We start from the raw sequence: 22,144 nt of genomic DNA, 5'->3' as shown, positions 1-22,144 counted from the left end.
GCAATCTGGGTCTAAAAGGACAGTCTTTCTTCTATGGTCTTACACAATCAAATAAAATGTTACAAGTAACCTAAAACAAGGGGGAATTAAAAACATACAAACTCTCTCCAGCTAAAGGGAGACATCTAGAGGCGAAAGCTTAAAATTGGGGCTTTTCTCACATTTTGGGGATCTTGAAGTCTTAAAGGAGCCTTTTTAAATTCATTCACTTAGGGAACACCTGGCTGGCTCAGAGGAGTGTGTGACTCTTGATACCGAGGTTGTGCATTCTGCACCCCACGTTGGGTGCAGAGATTACCTAAATAAACTTTTAAAAACATTAAAATTCCTTCACTTAACAATTATTCTCTAACAAGGCAGTGTGGAAATTCAAGTCACTAGACAAAACACGGTTTATTATGACCTATTACCTACTGCCATCTAAATGACAATATTCCACAAATCCTGACAGGTCCAATTAAATCTTATTTGTATGCTTACTTCAAATCATCAAATCTGTTGGTCCTGTGGACAAAGTGGCACAGGAAAGTGACGGGCATGGCTTAAACTGGTAAGACACAGGGGTAGTATTAACTTGTTTCACAGCAGAGCCCCAGGACAATCATATATTAAAAAATTCTTCAAGACCTTCAGAAAATTAAGGCAGAAGAAACTACACTTATTTTAATGAAAAATGGTCTCAAAAGATGTTTACTGATTTGGCTGATCTGACCAGGAAGATCTCTAGGACAATCCTCCATAGCTGTCACCAACACAAATGCCCTCGGGGGCCAAATAAAACCGGCTCAGTGCTTGCTGAAAGAAGGCATTGGGGTGGGGGGAGGAAAGGGAGATGGAGGTAAAATGCAGAATATATTCCCCAGATTAAAGGCATCAGCCCTTTAAAGCTGGCCAAACTACCCACCTTTTTCTCATGCTGACTCCACCATTTGCTCTGCTATTTCTATACATTTTCCAAACTTTCTCTCCTAATCCCTGATACTTAATGCAAATTTTAAAAAGAAAAAGTAATACCAAATGTGTGTATGTCCACAAGACATCTGGAGGAAGAGACTCCAAAATATTAACAACAACTATCTGGAGATGACAGGATTATGAATGTTTTTATTTTCCTATTTTTGTTATCATACGGATTTTCTAATGGAAAGACTAAAAAGTAACTTTTCATTTTAAAAAGTAGCATCAAGAACCACGTCACACCGAGAACAACAGACAGGACTAACAGAAATCACATCAATCAGGAAGAAACATACCACAACATACCGAGAACGACAGACAGGACTAACAGAAATCACATAAATCAAGAAGAAACATTTACCGGTTACTTAATCATCGCTGTGCTATAGCTGAATGTCATTTCTTTTTTAAAAAGAATACCAGCAAAGAAATGCTGTATTTGCCAAAGAATATTTGATGAAATAAAGAAACCACGTTGAAATGTCAAAGTTCAGGCAAATGAAGCCATCTCCTGCCCTTCCCCAGAGTCCCTAAGGCCTTACCATAAAGATCAGGTCCATGAGGAGTAAAGACATTGTACAAAACAATGTTCAGTGGTGCCACCACCAGCTTCCCGTAGTAGTAGCTGTCAATGACCACCACAGGCACCTGAAACAGAGCAGGAAATAAACAGCAATTGCAGGGGTTTGTTCTGCAAACATTCTCCCAGGGGGAGCAGGATAAACTTGAGAATAACAGAATGACCTTCTCATGTTCTCTTTCCTACATCAGAACATGCTTTCATTACAATGTTCAAACAAAACAGGGAACAAAATAAAACTCACCAGAAAGAGTATTAGGGCCACCAGAGACCAATGAAAGAAACTCTTCCACCTGTGTTTCATGACCAGCAAATCAAAGGCAATGGGTAAACTATTTAACAGAGAAACAAAGTAGGAAATTAAATACTTACAACATAGACTCAAACAAGTCTGATTCACACATACTTCATGCTGAACATAGGGGGAAAAATGTCTCTAGCAGTTATAGTGAGGAAAGAACACTAGTATATAAGAGGATGTCTTCTCAAAAATACAGTGTTCTGTTTAGAGAGCCCATGATAGTACTTCACACCCCATGATGCACAAGGAACATTAATACTGAGCTTCTGGAAGGAGCTCCTTATTATACCTATTCATGTGTGACAGACATTTAAAATACATTAATTCTAAGTAACTGTGCCCTGTGGTCCTACACCGACCCTGCCAAATGAATCAACACAAATCTCTTCCATGATTTATAAAAATTTTGCTAACACTACAAACTTGAGTAAGTCAGTTCTGATACACCCCCTTCCAATACCATTTGCTCTTCTCCCTTTCACTTAAATTCCACAAGCTGCCTTCCCCACTTCTTCCTGAAGGCCTGGCTTTAAGGCAGGGAGAATGACATAAGGTCAACAGGCACCTCCCCTCAGCCAGACCCCGAATCTCTTCACTACCTCCATCTACCTTGGTCTTCCTGTGGCACTTGACACAAAGCATCTGTTCATCCTCTTTAGGCTTCCTGGCTCCTGCTCTTTTCTGGCCTCTTCCCAAGTGCACCTTTTCCTTTTAGTGCCCTACCACGGTCTATTTCCCAAAAGCAAACTTCTACTCTTCTTTCTCTACATCATTTTCTCAGGAGGTACCTCCACTCTTACATCATCAACCGTCACCTTCATGCCCAGGACCTCCAGATCTGGTACACTAGCCAGAATCTTCACCCATGCTCCCGCCACAACAAATTCCCTCCCCACACCAATCTGATACGACACAATTTACCCAAAATTCACCACAGGCTCTGCTCTCAACTCCTCTGCGGAACCGATTTCTCCTGTCTCTGAGTTTACATAGCATTATCATGTCTATCATTTACTTAGCAATGTCATGTGCTACCACAAGGCATCTCTTCTGTGATAGGAACTTCCACATTCTATTATCTAAGTTTTGCATTAACTTTTTGTGTTTTCATTTTTTTCTGCCCAACCAGTGACATTCCCATGGCATCTGTACTTCTCCTTTGGTAAGTCATCATACTTCTATTTACTTGTTCAAGGTCGGTCTTTCCCACTAAAATATAAGCTCCAAAAGAGCAGGAAGCGTAACTGTCTTATCACAGTATCAGCAGCATGTAGCACAAAGTATTCAATAAATGATGGTAGACTGCTGATTGTGATCCTGAAATCACTGATCTCCCCTAAAGGCAGACCAATCAATATGTGCCACCTAAAGGTATTTGAGGAACTCATAAAGTTCAATGTCAATGGGGCAGAGTAAAAGGAATGGAGGAAGTGAAAAAAAAAAATACTTTTAGTTACTGGAGAATTAAAAAGGAGGCAGGATTGGGGTTTTTTGAGTCATGTTAGAATCTGGACACCATAGAACAGAGGTTGGCAAGCTTTTTATTGAAAGGACCTGCCAGTATATATTTTAGGCTCTGCAGGCCACATATGGTCTCTGTTTCATGTTCTGTGTGTGTCTGTACTGTGTGTGTGTGTGTGTGGGTGGGTGGGTGTGGGTGTGTTGTTAACAACCCTTTATAATACAACAACTTCCTAGTTCTTGGGCTGCACAAAACAAGACCAGCTGCACTGGGCCCACAGGCTGTCAACTTCTGTGACACAGAGCAACGGGGAAGCTATTACAGAGTTTAAAACAAAACAGGCCGTGATAAAATCCTATTTGCATTTTAGGAAGATAAGTCTAGTTTGATTATAGAAAGCAGATCTACAGAGATCAAGCCTAGAGATGGGAAGATCATTTACGAGTCTGCATAGTAACTCAGGAGCAGAGGTGAAGAAAAGTAGATTCAAGATATTCAGGAGATAAAACAAACAGGACATGGGAAAAAGAAAAGAGTCACAGGTAATTTTCAAGTTCCTGACTGAGCACTGAGCAGATGATGTTATCATTTACTGGGATAGAAACATAGATAAAAGAACAGATATGGAGGGAAGACAGTGAGCTCAGTTTTGAATTATCAAGATGGTTGAGATAAAAGAAGAAGGCCTCACACAAAATCCTGAATACAGTATTTTGAGGATAAACAGAATCAAAGATTGGAGGTGGGGAAACCAGCCTTTAAAAGACAAATTAAGGGGATGCCTGGGTGGCTCAGTCAGGTGGGCAACCAACTTCAGCTCTTGTCACGATCTCAAGGTTTGGGAGTTTGAGCCCCTCATTGGGCTCTGTGCTGCCAGCTCAGAGCCTGGATCCTGCTTCAGATTCCATGCCTCCCTCTCTCTCTCTGCCCCTCAGCCGCTTACACTCTCTCTCAAAAATAAAAGTTAAAAAATAATAAAAATAGAAGACAATTAAGAAAACATAGAATATTGATCCTCTTAGTAACCCCCATTCCAGAAATTTACCGTATCAATAAATTTCCATCAATGTATAGACATGTGGACAAAAACGTTCACTAAAGCATTGTACATCATAGGAGAATACTGAAAACTAAATCTCTCCCGATAAGGCAACGGCCACATCAGGGTCAGAAGGTGGAATGCTGTGCCATCTGTACAAAGACCAATGTAGATACAACAAAAAGTATGTACAGGTACAAGGTAATCCTATTTAATTTCCAGGATGTCCATGTGTGTGCCTTTACACATGAGGACAGTTTCTAGAAAGATATATACGAAAGTATGTAAGAGTACCTTTGAAGATGAGGCTACGGGCAAAGTAAATTAGGTATTCTTTCTACCTAAAACAAACTGGCATTTTTTTTTTACAATAGAAATAGACTATTACAGTTGACTTTTGAACAGCATGGGTTTAAACTGCGTGGGTCCGCATGTATGCCAATTGTTTCTTATAAATACAGTACAGTACTGTGAATAAATCTTCTTTTCTTAGTAACACTTTCTTCTCTGTAGCTTAACTTTATTGTAAGAATACGGTATAGGATACATATAACACACCAAGTACGTGTTAATTGAGTAAGTAATCAGTAAGGCTTCTGGTCAACAATAAGCTATTGTAAAGTTTCTGGGGAGTCAAAAGTTACATGCAGATTTTGGGCTGTGCAGGGGGTCAGTGCCCCTAACACCCAGGCTGTTCAAGGGTCAGCTGTACTACAATAACCTTAACATCAAACTACAGTATTTTTCCAAATTACCTGCAGTGCAGGTGAGAAGCAAATGCAGCACAGACTAGAGCCAAAGTGGCAAAAACAAGGAACATGAGCAACAAAGCTGCTTGGGGACAAGTTGCTGAGCTAACACCACGAGCCTGCAGGTAAAGTCTGACTTCACGCCTGGGAGTGGGAAACGCACGTCACCGAGTAGTGTAGCGTAGAAGAAACATCAGTGATGGGGTCAGGGAGGCCTGGATCCAAAAGCAGTCGTCACCTTCAAGGCAAATTTCTCACCCTCCTGGAGTCTACTTTCCCCCTTCTGAAGCACTACTACTTGGATTTCTCCTGCAAAGCTGTTATAAGGTTTAGGAATAAAGTTTCTAAGGGGATTCGTGGCACCTAACACACAGCAGATGCCTAAGAGTCACTATTGGTATTAGATTTAATCCTAACAATAAACACCAAGAGACAGATTCTTCCAACTCCCAGAATTTGGGTAGGTCTGATTCATTCCTTTGACTTCAGGTCATAACCAAGGAACACGGAGATAAGCCAACGCTCATATTGACTGTGTGTCCAATGATACCAGAAGATGAATTGTGTTGGTTTCTTACCCAAGGGCAGCACTGAATGGCCAGCCCAAGATAGCCCCAGCTGCCACTCCAAGCACAGCAATGGAAGTCTTGTCCAAATACCAGCCAGTCATGGCTACCAGCGTGGTGTACATACAGAAGCTGCTAGGAAGGAGCGCTGCAAGGGTAAAGAAAAGGGGAATAGAAGGGGGGTGGGAGGGACAAAAGTAGGAGACTGATTAGGTATTATCAAAAATCTACCCACATTGCAGGAGGTCAATCACCAGGAACAGGTTTTGAGGAACACTGTAGGAGAAATGTGTAGTAAAGTGATACTCCTTAAATAACAATGAAGTTCCAGGGTATTCATATTTTCTCACTCCTGTTTTTTAGGTACCAACAACACTGCCTACTTATACAATATAAACCATGCCATTCTTCTCCTGGCCTGTACTCCAAATCCAGAACTTACAGATTTCCAGTTATATTTCCAGGCAGAGAATATGCTTCAAGAAACTTAGACCCATTGCTGACTATTTCTGAAGAATTTTATCTTCTGGTAGTCTTCCGAGACTGTCCTGGCACTAACTTTACCTCATAGGAAGTCTAGGAAGCCTTCTCAAGGGCCAAATATCACATCCTGCATCCACTGACATGGGTAATTTGGCCTTTAGATGTCCCCTAATTACTTTTGTCTAGCATTACTTTGTTACAACAAAGTAACTGTTTACTACAGTAAACAGCAGAGGACGGAGTGCTTTCAGGGTCTCTGTTGCAGTAACATTTGATCAGTGTTTCTAACAAGGTGACACAAAAATGCAGATCTGCCTCTCCAGGCTGTACAAGGCCTGCTTCACGTAACACTAGGAAAGAAAAATCAGCACGAGGCAAGGACCACAACGAAGGGCAGTATGATCTCACAAAGTCAGTCAAGGGTTTAGAAGCTCTATGTAAAAGGATGCCTTGAATTTCTCTGTGCCTCAATATCCTCAACTGAGATGACAAAGCTAAAGCCACTCCTGAACACCTCCCACACTCAATCAGTTTTAGGAATAGCAAAATAACTAAAAAAACCTAAGGTACAACTTCACTGATCAATGCTAAATAATACTGATGCCATCCAAAGCTATCAATTACAGCTGCCAATGTAGAGAACAAAGGGAGCAGAGGAATGAGAGGCCTCTGCCAGCTCAGAAGGAACAGCACAGTCTCGTTTAGAGCAGTGACACTCAAAATTATTCACTGTTCGTGGGTTTGTGCCCCGCGTCACGCTCTGTGCTCACAGTTCAGAGCCTAGAGCCTGCTTCCGATTCTGGGTCTTCCTCTCTCTCTGCCCCTACCCTGGCTTGTGCTCTGTTTCTGTCTCTCTAAAGTAATAAAAACGTTTAAAAAAAAATTTTTTTTAATTATTCAGTTGTGGAATCCTGAGGTCCCTGCAGAACACAAAGTTTGATACAGTCGACAAAGTACATACTTTTGTGCTGGATGCTATTTTTATGTGTATATTTAGTGTATATACTAGATTCTGGTATACACAAGCAGACATTAAAACTGGCATAGTTAAAAAAAAAAAAAAAAAGGGGGCGCCTGGGTGGCGCAGTCGGTTAAGCGTCCGACTTCAGCCAGGTCACGATCTCGCGGTCCGTGAGTTCGAGTCCCGTGTCGGGCTCTGGGCTGATGGCTCGGAGCCTGGAGCCTGTTTCCGATTCTGTGTCTCCCTCTCTCTCTGCCCCTCCCCCGTTCATGCTCTGTCTCTCTCTGTCCCAAAAATAAATAAACGTTGAAAAAAAAAAAAAATTTTTTTTTTTTTTTAATTTAAAAAAAAAACTGGCATAGTTATAACTAGTAGCTTAATTTTTTTTCAGAGCATCAGAAACAGGCTACCTTTTGGCAATAGGCCACTGTGACTCAGGTCAGACAACACAAGTGTTCAATGGAGCACAGTTTGTAAGCCACCAGTCTAATATTGTAATTTCTCTTTAAGTTTACTTAAAAAAAAAAAAAAAAAAGCCCAACAGGGAGGACGTATGCCTTTACAGAATACATCGCAAATAAGAAACAGAAAGCAGAACCATAAAGAACAGGGTTTTTACACACAAACAAGAAAAACAAAATTATTTTTCTCCCCCTAACAGCAGGGAAAGGCAACAGGTGTTGGTGTTTTTCAGCCTTGTGAGGAAGTGATAAAAAACAAAAACAAAAACAAAAAATCTACAACCATGTAATAGAAAGCAGTGTGGTGAAAATAACTTATCACCTTTTTAAGTTTCCGAGTCCTCATCTGCACAATGGGAAAATATTTATCATACTAACACAGGACTGCCATAAAGGATGATGAAGATCATGCAGATAACGGTGCTCTGCAAACTACTGATATGCTATACAATGTAACCTACACCTACACAAAGTCTTCCTTTAAGCTCAGCTGTGAAAGATCAGTGGACCTGTTACATCTTCCCCTGAGCGTTTACTTACCTGATGATGAGCAAAACATGCCAGTGCTAAGAACCAAGAAGGCCAGCATCATCCGACTCACATGCAGCCCAAACTTCTTGCACACAGCCCTAGGAGAAAGGCAAAGACTATCAGCATGGCAAATCTTAGGGACAGACATTTCAAATCAAAAGACAAAAACATGCCTGCTTCACAGAGAACACTGAAGATTTAAAGTCAAACACAGAACTGCCTGGACAGGTTTGTCAGCAATTTTGTGTGCCTAACAAACCCAAACATTCTTATTCTTTAAGTAGAAGAGAAGCGCTCTACCTAAAAAAAAAAAAAATGCATGCTTTCTGGACTAAGAGTAGGTAGACGATCAATAGGAAAACAGCATCATGTAGTGGAAAAACAATAGGCCTCACATTCAGAGGGGCACAGGTTCAAATTTGGGCTCCTCCACTTACTAACAGTGGTAGGTACCCTGGTCTAGCGACAACACTGTCAGATTCCTTATCTGTAAAGTGAGGGTAATGCTAAGGTCTACTTTCTAAGATTTGTGTGAGGACAATACATGGCAAAGTGCTGGGAGCACCTGGAACAGAGTGACTCAATACAGGGTAGTTATCAGAAGAGAAGAGTAGGAGATACACCACGCGTCACTAAGTCCACATTCCTCAAAATGAAGCAATTACACACTTCCTTTACCTCTTTCGTGGAGGTCTTTAACCCTGTGAACATTATGAGCAATCACTGCTGCTTCATTTGGTCAATTTTGTTCCAACATATGCCTGCGTAAACCATTCTCTTGCTCAGGTCCCTTAGAGAAGCTCAGAGCTTCTTTCTGGATTACCTTGGCTTCCAGCTAAGGCTATCTTTTGTAAGTGTCTTTACTGAGGATCTGCTAATGGCAAATTCCCTCTTTTTTGTTTTTTGGGGGTTTTTTTTTTTTTGGTCTAAAAAAAAAAAGTCTTATTTAGTGCTTCGTCTTAAAAGAGGATTTCGCTGAGTACACAATTTTAGGATGAAGCCATTTTCTCCAAGAACTTTGAATATATATATATTTTTTTAATGTTCCGGATTTTAAGAAGGCTTCTGTCAGTCTAATATTCCTTTGTAGATATATTCTATTAGTTCTCTGTCAACTTTTAAGATCTTCTTTACCCTTAGTGTTCTATGTAGTTTCACTAATTCCTTTTTATTTACCCAGCTCAGGATAGGTTAGGCTCCCTGAATCTATGAATTAGGATCTTGGGTTTCAGGGATCCTGGAAAATTCTTAACCATTATTTCCCCAAATACGGCCTTCTCCCCATTCTATCATCTCCTAGAATCTGATTAGACGAACACTGGATCGGTCAAATCTACCACAGAGGTAGGTGTCTTAATCTCTTCATATTTTCTTTTTATTTCCTTTTTGTCGTGCTGTACTTCATTCTTACTCATTTCTTCCAATCGATCTAACTTACTCATTAACACGTCTAATTGGCGGTTTCAACTAGCCACTGAACTTTAAATATCAGTTGTTCACTTTCACGTCTACAAGTTGTGTTTGGTTCTTTTTTCAAATCTGCTGGGCCATTTTTGTAGTCTCACTCCTTTTTCCTTTTAGCTTTTCTATTTTATCGTGGTAATAACACATGGGAGACGTACCCTCTTAACAGACTCTTAAGTGTGAACTACAGCATCGTTAATAGGCACAATGTTTACAGTAGCACTCTAGCACTTACCCATCTTGCACAACTGAAATTTTATATGCATTTATCAGCAACTCCTCATTTCCCCCTCTCCCTAACCCCTGGCAACCACAATTCTATTCTTGGATTCCATGAGTTTGATTATTTTAGAATCCTCACACAAGTCAAATTAGCCAGTGTTTGTCCATCTTTAATTGGTTAGCTCATTTGGCCTATCCTCAAGGCTCATGCATGTTGTCACATTATTACAGGATTTCCTTCTAATACTGAGTATTCCATTCTACGTATATACCACATTTCCCCCCCACCATGCATCAGTCAATGGACACTTAACTTGTTTCCCATCTTGGCTACTGTGAATAGTGCTACAATAAACATGGAAGTACAGATACCTCTTCAAGATCCTGTTTCGGTTCTTTTAGATGAATACCCAGAAGTTGGATTGGTGGATCATATGGTACTTCTACTTTTAGTTTTTTGAGGATCCTCCGTACTGTTTTTGCACAGTGGCCATATCATTTTTCTTTCCCACCTACAGGATCCAAAAGTTCCAAACCATTCTTGCCAACACCAGCTGTTTTTTCGTTGGTAATAGCCATTCTAACGAGAATGAGGTCATATAGCTCATTGTGGTTTTGATTTGCATTTACCAGAGGATTAGTGACACTGTATCTTTTCATATACCTGTTCGCTAAGCATGCATCTTCTTTAGAAAAAGGTCTGTTCAAGTTCTTGGTCCTTTTTTAACCAGTTTGTTATTGAATTGGACGAGTTTCTTATATATTGTGGAACTGAACCTCTTTTCAGATCATGGTTTTCAAATATTTCCTCCCATTCTCCAAGTTCCTTTTCACTCAATGGATTACTTAGGCTCTTGTTTCTTATTCATGTTTTCAATTCTTTATTTCTTTAAAATTATCATTTATTTTATATTCTTATTTTAATAATTCCTAACAAATGAAGTTTTGCAGGTCAGCTTTCTGTTGTTATTTCTGCTGGTTCTCACTTAAGTCTGCTTCTCTTCTGTGCTTTGTGATTTGTTTTTATTATAACTTCTTGTTCAGTAGAACTTTATTTGTCATAGTTCTTTGACACCTGGATTAAAAATCGATTTCTCTGGAGAAATTTTCCATTTGTTTTTGCAAGATGCCTAGGAGTAATACCAACCCGTAACAGTTTTCAAATAAATTCTCAACTTGGGGTGGGTGGAGGGTTTGAGGGACCACAAAGGTGATTTGAACTCAGTCCTAAACCCCTAAGTAGACCACTATATGGTTACAATCCTCAAAGACAGCACTGGCTTTCTTTTTTCTCCCCTGTGCCACCCCGACTCAACACCAGAGAATTTTATCTGACATTTTTATCTGTTTTGCAGCAGGAAGATTTTTTAAATAATTATTATTAAGTCTAAATACCCCTTAAAGCATTATTAAGATGTGTTAGGTTTCAAGTAAAAAAAAAAAAAAAAAAAAAAAAAAAAAGTGGCTATTTTTATTACTGTGACACTTAAATGCTTTTCTTTTTTTTATTTTTTTTAACATTTATTTATTTTTGAGACAGAAAGAGAGCACGGGTGGGGGAGGGGCAGAAAGAGAGGGAGACACAGAATTTGAAACAAGCTCCAGGCTCTGAGCTGTCAGCACAGAGCCCGATGCGGGGCTCGAACCCACGAACCGTAAGATCATGACATGAGCTGAGGTCGGACACTTAACCGACTGAGCCACCCAGGCGCCCTGACACTTAAATGCTTAATACTTCCACTAACATTCAACCAACCAACAGGTACTTGGGCAAAGACCACGTCCTGAGTGCAAATAAGAGCAGTGAGTCCCTGGGGCACCTGGGTAGCTCGGGAGGTTAAGCGTCCAACTTCGGCTCAGGTCATGATCCCGTCATTCGTGGGTTTAAGCCCTGAGTCAGGCTCAGGACTAACAGCTCAGAGCCTGAAGCCTGCTTCAGATTCTGTGTCTCCCTGTCCCTCCCCAGCTTGCATGCTCTCTCAAAAATAAACATTAAAAAAAAATTTAAGGGGCGCCTGGGTGGCGCAGTCGGTTAAGCGTCCGACTTCAGCCAGGTCACGATCTCGCGGTCCGTGAGTTCGAGCCCCGCGTCAGGCTCTGGGCTGATGGCTCGGAGCCTGGAGCCTGTTTCCGATTTTGTGTCTCCCTCTCTCTCTGCCCTCCCCCGTTCATGCTCGGTCTCTCTCTGTCCCAAAAAAAAATTAAAAACATTGAAAAAAAAAATTTAAGAGCAGCAAGTCCCACAACAGGAATAATTTCCCATCATCTAAGCTCAAGGCAAAGAGGTAAATCATATTTATCTTGAGACCAAAAATAAGGCTCTACTAAATTCTACCAAATAAAACACCAGTTAGAGGTGTTTACTTTTTTTTTTTATTTTTTATTTTTTTTATTTTTTTTTTCAACGTTTATTTATTTTGGGGACAGAGAGAGACAGAGCATGAACGAGGAAGGGGCAGAGAGAGAGGGAGAGACAGAATCGGAAACAGGCTCCAGGCTCTGAGCCATCAGCCCAGAGCCCGACGCGGGACTCGAACTCACAGACCGCGAGATCGTGACCTGGCTGAAGTCGGACGCTTAACCGACTGCGCCACCCAGGCGCCCCTAGAGGTGTTTAAACATAATTTCACTTTATATGAAGATATGGAGGCATATCTGTACTCCCATGTTTACTGTAGTACTATTCACAACAGCCAAGACATGGAATCAACCTCAATGTCCATCTATGAATGAATAAAGAAAATGTGGCATATATAACAATGGAATAGGGCACCTGGGTGGCTCAGCTGAGTGCCTGACTTCAGCTCAGGACATGATCTAACAGTTCATGAGTTCGAGCCCCACATGAGCTTTGTGATGACAGTGCAGAGCCTGCTTCAGATTCCCTCTCTCTCCCTCCCTCCCTCCCTCCTTCCCTCTCTCCTTCTCTCTTTCTTCCCCCCCCCCCCCGCCCCTCCCCAGCCCCCACTCTGGCTCTCTCAAGGAAATATTTTTAAAAAATAAAACTCTTAAAAAAGATATACAATGGAATATCATCACTTAAAAAGGAAATCCTGCCATTTGCAACAGGTGGATGGACCTTCAGGGCATTACTCTAAGTGAAAAGTCAGATACTAAAAGACATATAGTGTAATAACTCACACGTGGAATCTAAAAAAGCCAAACTTGCAGAAACAAAGTAAAATGGTGGCTGCCAGGGGCTGGGGAAGCAGGGAGTCAGGGACAGGGAGGATTAGGAGATATTCATCAAAAGGTATAAACTTCCAACTATAAGTTCTGGAAGATCTAGTATACAGCATGGTGACTATAGCTAACAATACATTATTATATACTTGAAAGGTGCTAGAAGAGCAAGTCTTAAATGTTCTCACCACACATCAAGTTGTACTCATGTCAAGTAAGGTATGTGTTAACCTTACTGTCATATTTCATTACAGATACGTTTATCAATTATCTGTACACCTTAAATTTACACAATGTTCTATTTCAATTGTAGATCAATAAAGTGAGAAAAAAATTTTAAGTCCACTTCAAATATATTATTAGGAGCCAGGAGAAAAGTATTTTCTATTATAAATACTGCTTATGCTATCAGAAATAATCTTATGCTGTACTGACCTTTCTCATAGCACTTTCAGAAGCAAAGCTTTTATACTCACTTGTAAAAGTAAAGTTCACAGATGCAGCTCACAAAAGCCAGGAGACATCGTAAAAAGTAAAAGACAAGAATCTGAAAGAAACCAAGAAGAAGACAACAGAAGTCATAGAAACAAGAAAACTCAAGATAAAACCACTCTCATTTGTTATTAGTAACACTATGAACTGGTATAATCTTCCTGAAAGGCAGTATTATCAAGAATCATAAACATTTTCATACCCCTAGATCCACTGTACCTATTTCTAGGAGTCCAGCCCACAGAAGTAACTGAAAATATGGAGGGGGGTGGTTAGTTCTGCTCATGCAAATGGTCACTGCAGCACTATTAATTTAAGGGGGGAAAAAGAACATTTAAAAAAAAAAAACTACACAATATCCGATTACAGGGCAATCAGTCAATTCTGCTACATACATTTCATGTACTATTACACAGATAAAATTTATGGTTACAGAAACAAAGAATTCATAGGATATAAAACTCCTACATTCAACAAACATTTCCTAAATCGTTATATATTGATAATTACCAGTAATTACAAAATGCCAGGTAAAAATGTACATTATTATTTACACATCACAATCACAGCTTTGGAAATCAGAAGCATATGAAAAGGCTGAAAAGAAATGTGATAAAATGGTAAAGGTGGTATGAAGGATGGAATCTGGATGACAATGATGTGTTAATACAGGTTCATGGATTGTAACAAGTGTATTACTCTAATGGGGGATGTGGATACGGGGAAGGCTATACATGTGTGGGGGCAGGGTGTATATGGGAAATCTCTGGACCTTCCACTCAATTGTTCGGTGTCTAAATTGAACTAAAAATAAAGCATATTAGAAAATAAATAAATGATAACTAACTAACTAAATAAATAAATAAATAAAATGGTAAAGGTGGCTAAATCAAGCTGGTAGGAGTTAGGTGCACATTTTCCCTCTTACCTTCCAAATACCTGTAATGTGATTTTATTAATTTTATAATTAAAAACATCGATTTAAAAAATAAACCTAATAGGGTTCTATTGAATAGCTTTCATATTATAGCACACTGGTATGTTGTTTTAATTTTTTTTTTTAATGTTTATTTATTTTTGAGAGAGAGAGAGAGAGAGAGAGAGAGAGAGAGAGAGAGAGAGAGAGAGAAAATGAGCAGGGGAGGGGCAGAGAGGAGGGGAGACACAGACTCTGAAGCAGGCTCCGGGCTCTCAGCTGTCAGCACAGAGCCCTATGCAGGGCTCAAACCCACCAACCACAAGATCATGACCTGAGAAGAAGTCAGATGCTTAACCAACTGAGCCACCTAGGCACCCCACACTGGTATGTTTAAAAGCCTTGAATACCTCAGAATCTAAGTACTACTGAAATAGAGGTTATAATTAATGTAACTGTATTATATAACTTAAAAATACTTGCCGTTTTCATCACTGTAACCAAAAAATTCCAGAGTTCAATAAAGTGATCCAATAAATACCAGTTTCATTAACTCAATAAAAACACTCTGAAAACCTATTAAACACTGACCACTATTTTAGATGCTCCTAGGAATTCAGATAATTTTAGTACCAAGGGTCCACACGCCTAAGGACCCCTCGTCTAATTAGGCAGAGTACAAAACACATTTACAAAGTTAAAAATTAGCCTGAGTTAATATAAGAGTTTTATTTACAAGTACGGTAACAATGCCTCCACAACAACATCCAACATATAACTAGAAGTCCTGGTTGCTGCAAAATGACAAGAAATGAGGTATTAGATATGGAATAAAAGAAACTAAACTCTACACACACAGATCAAAGAGAATCCAAGAGATTCACCTGATACATGAGTGACACTAATAAGGAAATTCAGCAAGATTTAGATTAAGATCAAAAAACAAAGATCAATTGTATTCCTCTGTATCAACATTGACTAACTAAAAAAAAAATAATAAGGTTCCTTTCACAACAGCAACATAAAGTATTAAGAATGTAAGCCTTAACCTACCCAAGACTGGCTAAGACTGAAATGGGAACATTTAAAAATTTTACTAGAAGACCCAGAAAACCTAACCAAATGGGTAAATATATCATCTTAAGAATGAAATGACAAACCTATACACATTGATTTTCCTATTAATATATAATTCAGTGCAACTCTAATCAAAATGCAGAATTTGGGGGAGGGGCAAACAAATACTGAAATGATTTTTAAAATACAAATTTTCAAACGGACAAAGGGAGAAATTTATCAACCAGATATTTCACACACACAACAAAACCGTAATAATAAAAATATGGCACTGACAATTTGACCAATGACCTAAAATAAGGAAGCCAAAGCAAAGACCCATACATGTGGGAATAAAGTGTATGATAGCTATGCTATCACAAATCAGAGAAAGGATGGATTACTTGACAGGTGGTATGGAAAAATCCAGTTCACTCTATCACAAATAATAAAGCTGGATCTTTCTACCATTTATAAAAACTAATGTTCAAATTGACGTGCCTGCCTGGCTCAGTATGGTGGAGCATGTTACTCTTGATCTTGGGGTTGCAAATTCAAGCCCCACGTTGGGTGTAGAGATTATTTTTTTAAGTATCTTTAAAAAAATATCCAAATGGATTAAAGCCTTATGTGACAGGTAAAACTATAAAGCTAAGCAAATATGTAAGAATATCTTTGTGAACTGTGGTGAAGAGCGATTTCTTTTGCAAAGACCCAAAACCCACCAACCTTAAGTGAATAACTAATTGCGTTGACTGTATCAATTAAAGATTTCTGTTCAACAAAGGTCCACAGCACAGTTAACACAGAGGGGACAGCCAAAAAGATTTCCAGTATCTCAAACCTGTACTTGGTTACTATTGAAAACTTCTACAAATCAGACAAGAAAACCAGAAAACCCAATTGAAAAACAGGCAAAGGATATGATTAGGTAATTCACAGAAAAGGAAAAACAAATGACTATTAAATATTGCACTTCACGTCTAATTGGAGAAATGCAATTAAAATGAGAAACAGCTCACATCCATGAGAAGGGCAAAAATTATCAAATCAGAAATATCAAGTGCTCAGGAGGTGTGAGGTGGCTGAAATGTGGAACAGAGTTGTGCAAGTGTGAAGTTGGATAGCCATTCTGGGGGGCAATCTGGCAGTATCCCATGAAATTAAGTAGCCTATGGATGTATGTATGGGATCCGACTCCTGAGCAGAGTTCGACAAGACAAAACAAAGGTATTCTTGTTTAGAGTGGCAAGAAGTTGGAAAGGTAACCAACACAAAGGGGTGCCAATTATTACCAGATGGTCTTTCAGCAACAATCCACCCTCTCTACTGTGCATCAGGATGCTGGAGCTGGAACTCTATAAGCTAATTCCCCGTTGCCAAGTGGCTTCCGTTGGCAAAACCTAACAGGGAGGAGATTAGAAGAAAGAACAAGAAGGGAAATCTTCATTCCTGTTCTGCTTCCTGCTCGTGTCATTGACATAAAAGAAAGAGTGATGGATTCGGTTGAACATGTCAAATTGCAAGGGACAGTGGATAGCCAAGTGGAAATAAAAGCCTTAAGCACCGCATATTGTTATTTCTCTACGAAGACCTCGTCCTGTATATGTCTGTTCTGCTAAGTTAAAAAAAAAAATGAATTGATAGGGAAGCAAAGGACAGTTTTATCCCTTTCTATAGGTGCTACCTTTCTGATGAGTCTAAAACGCAAATGCCATCTTGTCTCTCCTCTAAAGCCTCTGGATGGGTTCAGAATGCCCTGGGGAGCCAGTGGGCATGGGGAGAAAGCCTAATTCCTTATTAGAGCCTACCAGGTGTTGTATAAATCTGGCCTCCTCCTACCTTTCAGTATCATGCAACTCACTCCACCACTCACTCTCTTCCAAGCATCAAGCCTATTTATATAAGGCCATGCTGGCCCTCTTCCCCGCCTCATGGCTTTCCTCCCGCATCCCCATTTTCCCTTGACCTAGCTGATTCCTACTGAACGTCTAGTTCTCTAATCAGGGACTTCTGCTTCATACAAGGTGGATTAGTTGCACTTTTCCCTATTCCTCCTACTATGTAAAACCAAAAACTCTGCATATGACAGGTAAAGTAAACCTAAGAAGACTCAAGGTAGAGAGAAGATGGCAGACTGCCTAGGGACTTTAGGACCAGAGGAAAAACACAGTGGTAAGTTCCCTAAGTTTTCTTTTTGCCTTATACATTCCAGACTTAGAGCTAAAGAAGGTGGCAGCTAGAAATGCCAATGAGCACAAACTAACACCAACCAAAGCCTGGCTGATCTAGCCAAGACACCAAGCAAGGGCTAGCCTAACAAGACAGAAAGCCTTTAAACAATAACCACTCTACTCCAGCAAAACACCCCCAGCTGGGGGGGGGGGGGGGGATGTAGCCCAACTCCCATCCATGCCATGAAATATCCAGTAGGAAGCCAAGACTTTGATTCTCGCTGGTGATAATGAGCTCCCTCTCTGGACACAGTGTCAGTGGTGACCACTTGGGTAAGCCTGGACTTCCACCTCCTCACCCCACCTAGCACCAGTCAAGTATCCCTTTCCAGGCCACTTGAGCGAAGGTCTAGTGGGGAACCTCAACTTCTACCCCCATCTGACATTAACCAAGGTGGAGAACTCTCTCCCTTCTCCTGCTAGAGGGTAACAAAAGCAGCCAGACCAAAAAGAAGGCTTAAATAAAACCCAAAAAGGCAGAGGAAGCACTTCAGGCCCAGGAAGAAGATTCAGTCTCAGAATGTAATACCCCAAATGGCCAAGGCTTCAACTGAAAATTAGTTGGAAGATGGCAAACTGAAAATTGTCAATCAATAGATACCAATTAGATAAAGGTCAGAATTACCTGACAAACTCTTAAAGGAGCCAATGTAAAAATGCTTCAGTGAGCAATTAAGAACACACTGGAAACAAACGAAAAAAATACAAATTCTCAGTAAAGCAACAGAACATATAAAGAAAAACCAAATGTAAATTTTAGAACTGAAAAAATACAATAACCAAAATAAAATCTTAAAAGATAGGCTCAACAGCAGAATGGAGAGCAGAGAGGAAAGAATTGATCAACTGGATGATTAGAAATTGCTCAATCAACACAGAAAACGGACTAGAAAGAAATTAATAGGGCCTCAGAGACCTAAGGTACTATAATTAAACATCTAACATTGATATCACTGGAATCTTAAGAGAAAACAAACAGAGCAGGGCTGAAGTACTCTGTAAAATAATAGCCAAAATCTTCCCAAATTTAGCAAAAAGATGTAAGCCTAAATGTTTAAGAAGGATAGTAATTCCCGAATAGGACAAACCCAAAGAAATCCATGCCAAGACACATCATAGCAAATTCGTAAAAAGTCATCAGGTTAGGTCTCCATTAACTCCTACTTATTATCCTTCAGCACTCTGTTTAGTCTCCCCTAAGATGCTGTCCCATGGTACCTTGTACTTCTCCGCCGTAAGACCCACTGCATTTCTTTCTTTCTTTTCCATCCTCCCTCCCCCCTCCCCCCATACCCCATCCCCTCACCCCATCCTCCCTTCCCTCTCCTCCCTCCCTCCTTCCTTCCTTTCTTTTCAAGAGAGAATGCAAGCAGGTAAGGGTTAGAGGGAGAGGGATAGAGGGCATCTTAAGCAGGCTCCACACCCAGCACAGAGCCCAACTCCAGGCTCAACCCCACAACTTTAAGATCATGACCTGAACCAAAATCAAAAGTCAGACACTTAACCAACTGAGCCACCCACATACCTCAACCCATAGCATTTAAAATCACTTGTTCAATTTCATCTTCCCCCACTAAACTATAAATTCCATGGGGGCAAGGATTTGGTCACTGTTACACATACAGCTCTTAACAAAGTACCTACCAGATAAAAAGTTGGTCCACTAGTTAATATCCAAAACATGAGAAAAGCTTATATAACCCAACACACACAACAACAACACACAAATAATCCAATTTAAAAAGTGGGCAAAGGGGTGCCTGGGTGGCTCAGTCAGTTAAGCATCCAACTTCGGCTCAGGTCATGATCTCATAGCTCATGGGTTCGAGCCCCACATCGGGCTCTGTGCTGACAGCTCAGAGCCTGAAACCTGCTTCAGATTCTGTGTCTTCCTCTCACTCTCTCTCTCTTCCCCTCCCCAGCTTGCACACTGGCCCCTCTCTCTCAAAAATATTTAAAACAATTTAAAAACCAACAAAAACAAAAAAAAAAACCACAAGAAGATCTCAACTCACACCTGTCGAAATGGACAAAATCACAAACACAGGAAACAACAAGTGTTGTTGAGGATGTCGAGTAAAAAGAACTCATGCATTGTTGGTGGAAATGTAAACTGGTACAACCACTGTGGAAAATAGTATCAAGGTTCCTCAAAAAATTAAAAATAGAATTACTGAATGATCCAGTAATAGTACTGCTATTTTCCCAAAGAAAATGAAACACTAATTCAAAAGTATATATGCAACCCTGTATTTATTGCAGCATTGTTTACAATATCCAAATTATGGAAGCAGCCCAAGTGTTCCACTGACAGATGAACAGATAAAGCAGACGTGGTATATATACATACAATGGAAGAGTATTCAGCCATAAAAAAGAATGAAATCTTGCAATTTGCAACAACTTGCCAATACCGTATGATTTCACGCATATGTGGAATTTAAGAAACAAAACAAAAGAGACAAACCAAAAGAAAAAAAAAAACCCTCTTAAATACAGAAAACAAACTGATGGTTACCAGAGGGGAAGGGGGAGAGGAATGGGTCAAATAGGTTATAGGGAATAAGAAAACACTTATCTTGAGGAGCACATAGTAATATAAAACATTGTTGAATCACTGTATCGTACACCTGAAACTAATGTAAAGCTGCAGGTCAACTATTGCAGAATAAAAAATTTTTTAAAGTTGCTCCATTAATGCTTACTTAACAATGAATAAATGATTCTTAAAAAAAAAAAAAAAGTCCTTTCCTACCTACCAATCTATTTTTCCCTTTTCTGAAAACTGTTCCAGAGACTCGCCTCTTGTTCAGCTGTAACAGCTTCCAAGTTGGCCTGCCCTTACCTTATTAGTTTGTAGGATTCTTGCATGAAATGCAGCTGGCCAGGCATGAAGCAACAGGTAGGCATAGGAGCGAATTGCATAAACAGGGGAATACTCCCAAGTCTGAAACCCCTTCCCATAGATGAGGTAGTGTGTCTGAAAGTACAAAACAGATAGGTTCCGGGTTAAATTGGCCAGAGATCCTTGCTAGCAGGTTGCAAGTGAAGTTTCTAAGCAAAAACATTAAAGAGACAAAGATACACAAAAAATGCTGACATTCTCAATAAGATTTCCAATAGATAATCAAAATGACCCTTTAGTGAACAATCTTAGGACATTTTAAATTCCACAAGACTGTTTGGTCAACGTTAAAAGCTTGAATTTTACCCTCCACTTTTTTTTTTTTAGTATTCATTAGCCAAAACAGACAAACTCTAAATCTTACCTTGTCTTTAAGCTACCTAAACATCCTTTGTTTAAAATGTAAAATAGGATTAGAAAATTTCACCTCTAAATTTTCCTTAATAGGAAGTCAGCAGACTTACAAATGTGTAAATTAAGAAATAGCAGAATAAGCATACTACTTAGTAGCTTTTTTATTTTGACAAACATCAGAGTAACTTCAAAAGCTCAAAGCAAGTAGTTCCTTCTAGGGACTGGGATTTGGCTATACGAGCAATGGAACAGAGAGCTACTTTTTTCCCTTTAAGTTTCACAGTTGTTGGTTTTTTAAAAAGTATCTCTAAGTATTATTTTGATTTAAAATAATTTTTAAGAAAATTACAAATTACACCTTTTTTGCAAGAAGCCCAATTTCCTATGGCCTTCAACAACTGATCAGCTTAGAATACAAAATCATCAGCTTAGAATACAAAAGTGAAAATAAAGTTTACTACCAGTCACACGTGTGTATTACTTGCATCTTGATTGGCAACAAGGCCCCAAGCAGTGAAATCGAGAAAAAGAAAACTAAAGAAATCACCTACTGGTTCCCAGTAGTTGAAGGTTTCATCGCAGTCAGAGATGTTGCTTAAGAGAGCAGCACATAACCTTGCTGAGAGCAGACACTTGAAAGCAGTAGATCCCTCAGGTGCCCAGACTTGTCCTGCTTTGTTCCCAGACAACCTGCTCAGAAGTAAAGAAAAGATGCCTCAGGAAGACCCAACAACTAGAAGGCCTAAAACTGGACAGAAACGACAGGAATGGCAATGGTATCAAAGCACACTTAAGTAATTCACCTAACAAGTTAGTTGTTCTGAGAAATAAACAAGGGATGAAGAACTCTATTAATCTTAATTACTCCTTCCACCTCCTACTTGTAAGGGGTAAGCTCACTCATACACTTTAATTCATTGTATCCATGACACTCCTTGAAGGCCAGAAAGCTCTCATTTTCCTTTTCTTAACAAGGTCATTACTTTCCACGGCTTTACTCATCTCCCCCTTGTACAAATGCACAGAGGCCTAATTTGTGCGAAGCACATAACCTCCTCCCATTCCGTATGTTGTCGGCTCCGTTAATGCAGTCCTAACCCGCAGTGCCCCGGGAGAGACGGCTGCAGGTGCTGGAGGTTGCGGGGCCCACACTTTAGAGCAAGGGGTTAGGGCTTTGGAGGCAATGAAGGAGACTGTGAGACACAGCCAACAAAGGTATGCTCTTCGC

The 22,144-nt window shown here is 39.9% G+C and overlaps 1 protein-coding gene across 5 annotated transcripts in view; it reads right to left on the bottom strand.

Moving 5' to 3' along the window:
* ALG9 (ALG9 alpha-1,2-mannosyltransferase) overlaps positions 1 to 22,144 on the bottom strand; it is a 98,480-nt gene that overhangs the window by 75,703 nt on the left and 633 nt on the right. For all 5 annotated transcript variants that reach the window (XM_086679147.1, XM_025927990.2, XM_086679148.1 and 2 more), the window contains exons 2-8: positions 21,468 to 21,606; positions 20,503 to 20,637; positions 13,436 to 13,506; positions 8,100 to 8,188; positions 5,667 to 5,802; positions 1,782 to 1,869; positions 1,500 to 1,605 (exon numbers count right to left, since the gene is read on the bottom strand). In XM_086679147.1, coding sequence (XP_086535273.1) covers positions 1,500 to 1,605; positions 1,782 to 1,869; positions 5,667 to 5,802; positions 8,100 to 8,188; positions 13,436 to 13,506; positions 20,503 to 20,637; positions 21,468 to 21,606 — 764 coding nt within the window. The remainder of the gene's footprint in view (positions 1 to 1,499; positions 1,606 to 1,781; positions 1,870 to 5,666; positions 5,803 to 8,099; positions 8,189 to 13,435; positions 13,507 to 20,502; positions 20,638 to 21,467; positions 21,607 to 22,144) is intronic.

This window comes from Puma concolor, chromosome D1 (genome assembly GCF_028749965.1).
Source record: "Puma concolor isolate L17-30 chromosome D1, mPumCon1.1.hap2, whole genome shotgun sequence".
In the NCBI taxonomy this organism is placed as follows: domain Eukaryota; kingdom Metazoa; phylum Chordata; class Mammalia; order Carnivora; family Felidae; genus Puma; species Puma concolor.
Note: the sequence above shows the minus strand (reverse complement) of the source record. Positions and strands in the feature narration are given on the sequence as shown.